We start from the raw sequence: 6,468 nt of genomic DNA, 5'->3' as shown, positions 1-6,468 counted from the left end.
CATCTGCGAGCGTGACTCAATATCAAAGCATGCCTATCTCTTCTGTGTTTGCACGTCTGTCTGTCTGTCTCTTGGTCAAAGCTCTTCAACACCTACAGCACATCCGCGTCTATTATTTTTCCCCCTCCACCACTAGGTAAAGAACAAGGCTCTGTCCTCAGCTTTTGAGGTGAGGATCCCGCAGGGGGAAACCAGCTTGCCTGCCTTCAGCTCAGAAAGTGTGGGCAGGGAGGTGGCATGGGTGAGCGATGCCCAGCACGTGTCCGGGCCAGGGGCAATGGGAGTGGGGAGCCTGCGGGGAGCAGCAAACTTTGACGCAGGAGTTTGCGCTCCTCTCTGAGCAGCCCACATCCAGCACTATGAGAGGATGCGTTTTCACCTTCAGGGTTTTTCTTCTCATTACTCATTAATAGAGAGATGCATATCTTGCCTTTTTTATTATTATTATTATTTTTTTTTCTTTTCCTTTTGCGTAGGCAACTTATTGTTTTGTTTAGGCAAAGTATTTGGGGCGGAGTGATGCGGGGGCACGCTCCCTGCTTCCCCGGCTCTGTTTCTGGAGCGCTCCCTGGGAAGGTGATCCTGAGCCGCTTCGGTAGAGGTCACTTGTGTGTGTGCGTGTGTGTGTGTCCCTGGTGTTTGTGTCTAGCATATGCATGTGGTTTTGCTGACTGCACTTGCAGGCTTGTAAATTTTCACCATGGGAAATTACCAACAAAGCCCAATCTGTCTCCTGGCTGCTTTGCACTTTCTGAGGGCGGCTGTACTTGAGCGAGCTGCAGAACGAGAGAGAAAGAGAGAGGGAGAGAAAGGGGGAGCGGGGAGGGGGGAGAGAGGAAGGGTGGGTGGGTGGAGGGGGAGAGAGGTAAATAGCCTTAAATCGGAAGGGAGCTGCTTCTCTGTGGTCTTCCACAAGAGCTGCCTGGGCTCTGCTGGCTCAGTAATAACTGAGTGACCTTTTCTTTTGCTGTATTATGTCTGGCTGGTAAGGGATTGCATTTTGCAGCTGATAAAGCCCTGACTTCATTCAACTCGGCTCCTCACACGCTGCTTTAGGTAAGTTGTCTTCAGCCAGGACGGAGACAGACAGCCTTGGACTGCAAGATACTAAAAGGAGGACACCTGTAGCTCGGATGCGGTCAACACAATTACTTGGCGGATCCTTGAGGACCTCATTATTTTAAACTTAAAGAATAGCGATCTCCCCCCCCATCTCTCCCACCCCCCCTTTATTTTTTTTCCCCAAACAATGCTTCTTTTTGACCTTTCCCAAGGAGAAGAGCTACAAAGCAGCCACTGTGCTTATTGAACTGCCTCCCCTCTATCGCTTAATTGAGAAGGTAAGTGAGGCAACTGTGTACATAAGCTTTGGGTCATTTGTGTATGTGTGTCTGCATCACTCTCTCTCTCTCCCTCTCCCTCTCTCTCTCTCTCTGAGTCATAAGCCGGGGCTGCAATCCATACACACATCCCTGCACTGCAACTTTCGCTCGAGCTGCAGCTCTGCTGAGACTGTTTTGTTTAAATCATGTGAGGCTTCATTATTTTTATGATGAGACATGAAATACATGCAAGCGGAGGATGCTGAGCGAAACCCATCTAACTGGATGTCTCGAGAAATAGCAGTCAAAGTTAACAATGAATTGCAGCAGTCCCCCCTACCTCCCCCCCCACCCCCCCTCCGCCTCCGTTATTATTGTTATTATTATTCTTGCTTCTTCCAGAGCCGCTCGAAACGTGCTCTCAATTACCAAGGGAGTAGCTTAATTTCCCACTCCCCGGCTCTAATCCGCCAGCCTCCCCGTACAGCAGTTTCATTTGCAGCCGGCTCGGCGCAGGGTTAACCCTTTGGGCAGCGCGGCGGCGGCGGCCCGGAGGCGGCGGGGGAGCGCCGGGCAGCCCCCACCGGCCGCGGGTTACTCGGCAGGAGTCAGCGCTCTGCGTGGGAGCCTTTCGGGGTGGAGGGGCTTTTTGGCTTCCTCTTTTCCCTCTTCGCTCCCGGCGCGGCGTGTGACAACGTGACAGCTCCGTCGGTTCCGACAAAGCCGCCCACCGGCGCAGCGCCGGGACCCGGCGCCGAGGGGTGCCCGGGGACAGCGTGCGGCCGTGCCCCGCCGCCCTCCCCCCGCCCCGCGCCGGGGGAGCGAGCGCTCGTTGCTCGGGCCGGGCCTCGGTGCTTCCGTCAGGAGGAGCTCCGCGGGCGCCCGTACAGCGACTCATGCAGAAAAAGGAGAAAAGTTTTGGTAAGGCTGCTGGTGCGCTGGCTCAGTTCGCAGGAAGGTAGGGCCGGGGCGGGGAGAGGGGCGAGCGCGGTTCCCTCTGCTCTTCTCTCCCGCCAGCGTTCGCGTGTGCAGCGAGGAGACCCCCGTGCCCCCGGCTAGAGAGCCGCGCAGGACCGCCGGTGACAGCGGTGAAGCCGGCCAGGTGCAGCCAACCTCGCTGCGCGCATCCCCACGCCTCCCTCTGCCCCCACCGCCCCATCCCTGCTGATGCTTGGGAAAAGGAATTAGCACAAAAGGCTCGAGCGTCCGGCTCCGAAAGGGAGTCTTTGTTGTAGAGTGTATGTTTCTTATTTATTTTTTTATTTTGCATGTGAGCTGCATCAAAATTGAACTCAGTCTTGCAAATCTCTTGTTGGCCTTTGCCAAGCACTAGCACTTTGCTGCCATGGTAACTGTAATTAAACTGATAAGAGTGGAAAAATGTCAGTATCTCTGAGCCTTGCAGCTGCATTGGAGAAAAAGGGAATCAAATTGGTTCCCAGCACCACTGCTCTAAAAAAGGAGGGAGGGAGTGGGGAGAGCTGGGGGGGGGGGGGGGGGACACGACAGGGGTAGGAACATAGCTAAGCAGCTCCGTCCCTGAGATCTGGGTACATCTATTTGCTGTGATGTCCCTTAGGGGGCTACAGCCTGCAGGGATGCTCTGGGCCAGTGAACAGAGAGAAACAAGCTTTTAGGCCCAATCTCGCTTTCAAAAAGAGAAGGGGAAAGAAGAGGAGAAATCTTTTGTTTGGTGTCTCTTGGCAATCGACTAGCCGTGTTGGCTAAATTCTTTTAATCTGTATCACTGCTCCCAGCTGTGGGACTGCATAACCATTTTTAGTTTTCACCTAGCCTCCTCTTTTTTTCCCCCCAATCTCAAGCCACCTCCTTCATTAAAAATAAATAAATATATATTAAAAAAATCATATTCCTCTTTAGAAGAAGGGGCAAGAGGTGAAGTTTAGTTATATACCATGAAAAATTGACTCAAAAGTATGCAGAAGTGTCTGTATTCAGAGTACTAAAAAAACCCCTCACTTTTATTATTATTATATATATTTTTTAAACCTGGAGTGTTATGGAGTTGCGGTTACTTTGTTGTGTTAACTACAGAAGCTGAGACTGTGCGGATGAATGGCACAGAACAAGAGAGCATAATGGAGGCAATCAACCGTTAGGCTGGTTCACAATGCAATCCAGGCAATTAAAAGCTCACCAGAGTTTAAATGAAATGGTTCTACTTATTTCTGTGCACCACACTGCACAGGCTATTATTTATGTCTCTTTTTTTAATTATGATTTCCCTTAAACTGTCAAATAACTCAGAATAGCGGGGTCTCGGAGGCGATAAGAATTTTCCACAGAACAATTTGCATGCCAATCTAAAACTAGTTACCACTCTTGATGCGCTGCATGCGAGCTCTGAAATGTTTCTTCCCTTCTGAAACCTTAACTTTTTTTTTCTTTTTTTTTTTTTTTAAGTCTGTGCGTATTGTCCTGAATAATTGGAGCACTGAGTGCCTATAGGATGGAGCTACAAAGTGGGAGAGCCTCTGAAAAGCACTCTCTTACTTTTTATTTCTTTTTTATCTTCCGCTGGATCTCCAGCTCTCTTGCTGACTGCACACTGTCCATCAGTCTGCTGTGTTCTAAAGACCACTGCACTGATATGTAATTTGCTCAAAACTGATTTCTTTTTTCTTTTCTTTTCTTTTTTTTTTTTAAGTAGAGCAAGTTTTCCCTCTCTTGCTGTGCAACCCCTTGTCCTTGTTTCAACCGTGTGTGCTGCAGCGAAGGAGGAGTGAGTGGGCTTTAAAAGTTTGTGAGTGCTGTGGTGTGAGATAGCATCCAGGACTGCCCCGGAGCATCCCCTGTGCCATGAACCTCAGCCGTCCTTGCAGCTTCTTGGTGCCTGCACACAGAGGCTGCTAACAGAGCTTGTTCTGTCAGAACTCCACACTCTGATTCCAGGAAAGGTGATCAGAGTGACATAAGTTCACGTCTCTGCCTTCTGTCAGGAGCCTGACTTAGCCTTTTCCAGCAATCTTTCCTCTTTATCCTGGAATTCATAGCTACAGATCCCTTGTCAGTGTTTTGCTGCGCATTAACAACCACTGCCAGGGACAGGAGTCACTTGCATCCAACTTATCTGGAGAGACGGGGGGAGATCGAGGAGCTTACAGAATGGGTTAGGAAGTTCTCTCATCAAGAATTTGGATTGCCATTAGAAGTCTTATTCCTGGCAGTTTGAGTGCAGCGTCCTGAGGTTTGGTAAGGGGGAAAGAGAGAGAGGGATGCTGAGCAGGACCGGGAAAGTGAATTGGGCTGAAATAGAAGGGGTTTGCCTGACAGTGACGGGCACTGAAATGTCTCTGTACTGATTGCAGATCTGCTCCAGGATGCAGAGTGTGGACAGGAGTCCACCAAACTAAAGGGAAAACCGGGTTCAGTTTTTGCAGCCTGGGTGTAGCACTTTGGAGCCGTCCGTGTTTTGGGAGCTCTGCCTTCCTAGAGAGGGGGCAGCAGGGTGGCCAGGCAGCACGGTGTGCTCCTGGTATCACCTCAGGCTGCCCTGGGTGCTGTCAGCCTCAGAGCTCCTGTCTGTACCTGGGGATGGCCAGGTTGTGGGGCTGCAGCCTGTGGGAGCTGTAGGTACGCTGACTGCTGCTCAGGGCAGCTATAAGCACACACGTTATTGGGAAGTGGCACTGTACTGGAGGTGGTCCGGGAGATGATCTGCATTAGTCTGGATTACGCCTCACAGGAGAAGTAATCAAGTATTCCGTTCTCAAAATTAAGTGTTTTAATCCAAGTCTGTGAATAAAAGGGCATGTGCAGAGAATTCCGAGCTGCTTAAAGCACTTCTTGGGGCACTGCTTGTGTTTTGTTTTGACTCCAAAAATAAACTTTTTTTTTTTTTAATAATGAAGCTGTAGTTTAATTTTAATTTTCATTAAAATAGAAGCAGCTTCGTTGTAAGTAAAGTGTGAAAAAGATCAGATCTGTCTAAAAGGAAAAGCATGCCTTCCCTCCTATAGCTGCTGCAGACCAAATCCCAAATCCTTAATCTGGAGATGCTGCCAGCAGGATGTCAGGGCCACCTTCTCCTCGCCTCAAGCTCAGAAGTGTGGGGCTGTTTGCATGACCTCCGAGGGGTGTCTGCCCCTTTCCACTTGTCTCTGTAAGGAGGGTTTGGGCTAACCAGCGTGACAGCGCTCTGTCTGCTTTCCGAATGTAGCAAGAGCCTCAAAACAGTGCCAGACTGTGTGCCACACAGCGCGTGCTGGGCTTGTATTTATAACACAATAATCTGGTGTTTGCAGCATTTTCCTTAAGAATTACCATGCTTGATTGCTGCAGCATGCTCAGATGCTGGCTTATTCAAGCCCTGTTGTTGTTTCATCTTGTTCCCCTTGTGGAGCGCAGGGCAGCCCATCAGCTGGGATCAGGGACGTGGCGTTCCTTATCAGCTGACAAAATTTTTACATCATGATTTTTTTCTTTAAAGCCCTTAACTGCATTAGCTGCTAGTTTATCCTGGCTTCCCTCAAGCTAAAGATTAAAGTCCCAGAGCAGTCCTCCTCTCTTCTGAACTTTTTCACTGAGTTCCACAAAGTTGCCAACTGCGGTTTGTTTCGCGTGCCTGTCCTCTGCGTGGTGGTAGAGGGGGTCAGGAGTAAGTGTGGTCTAAAGGAGTATTTATATATATGCAACTTCACAGATTAAGCCTTTTCACCAAGCAGATATATTGGCGATCCTATAAGACAGCTCTGTACCATTGGTCTGCTACAGGCGCTTTACAAAAGTCTCCGCTGTTTTCACTGTTCTTAGTCGTTTCCTTGTAGTTGTGTTACATTGCTGCTTCACTCCTGCACCCTGGGCTTAGGGGAGCTCTCTGGCAGCTGGATATGCTGCGGTGCTCACTCAGGATGAGCGCTGTGTGTTCTTTCCCAGCCCTGCCCAGCCACAGAGCCTGTGCAGGTCGCAGGCTCTCATCCTCCCATTTGGGAATGAGAAACAGACCTCACGAGTTGCTGAGCGGTGTAGGAGCATTGATTGGAGGGTAATGGGAAGGCGGCAATGCCATTTTGATACTTATGGATAGTAAAATAAAGACCTTGGATTATCTTGCTAGGAGGTACAGACATTTGGCAGCAGTATTGCCACGGTACTTTGAGGTGCTCGCTAGGAGAACTGGCTCTAT

The 6,468-nt window shown here is 49.8% G+C and overlaps 1 protein-coding gene across 5 annotated transcripts in view; it reads left to right on the top strand.

Moving 5' to 3' along the window:
• LMO3 (LIM domain only 3) overlaps positions 1 to 6,468 on the top strand; it is a 58,784-nt gene that overhangs the window by 651 nt on the left and 51,665 nt on the right. The window contains exons 1-2 of one of the 5 annotated variants that reach the window (XM_048929996.1): positions 861 to 1,056; positions 1,275 to 1,340. The exons of 1 other annotated variant lie outside the window; for it this stretch is intronic. Coding sequence is in view for 1 of the 4 variants with exons in the window: in XM_048929981.1 (XP_048785938.1) it covers positions 2,219 to 2,243 (25 nt within the window). In the remaining 3 variants the exon portion in view is untranslated. Of the gene's footprint in view, positions 1 to 860; positions 1,341 to 2,065; positions 2,244 to 6,468 lie in introns of those variants that run through there. 3 more of the 5 variants (XM_048930005.1, XM_048929990.1, XM_048929981.1) reach the window with 3 other exon arrangements.

The sequence above is a fragment of the Lagopus muta genome, chromosome 1, assembly GCF_023343835.1.
Source record: "Lagopus muta isolate bLagMut1 chromosome 1, bLagMut1 primary, whole genome shotgun sequence".
Lineage (NCBI taxonomy): Eukaryota > Metazoa > Chordata > Aves > Galliformes > Phasianidae > Lagopus > Lagopus muta.
This window is presented reverse-complemented; position numbering and strand designations above follow the sequence as displayed.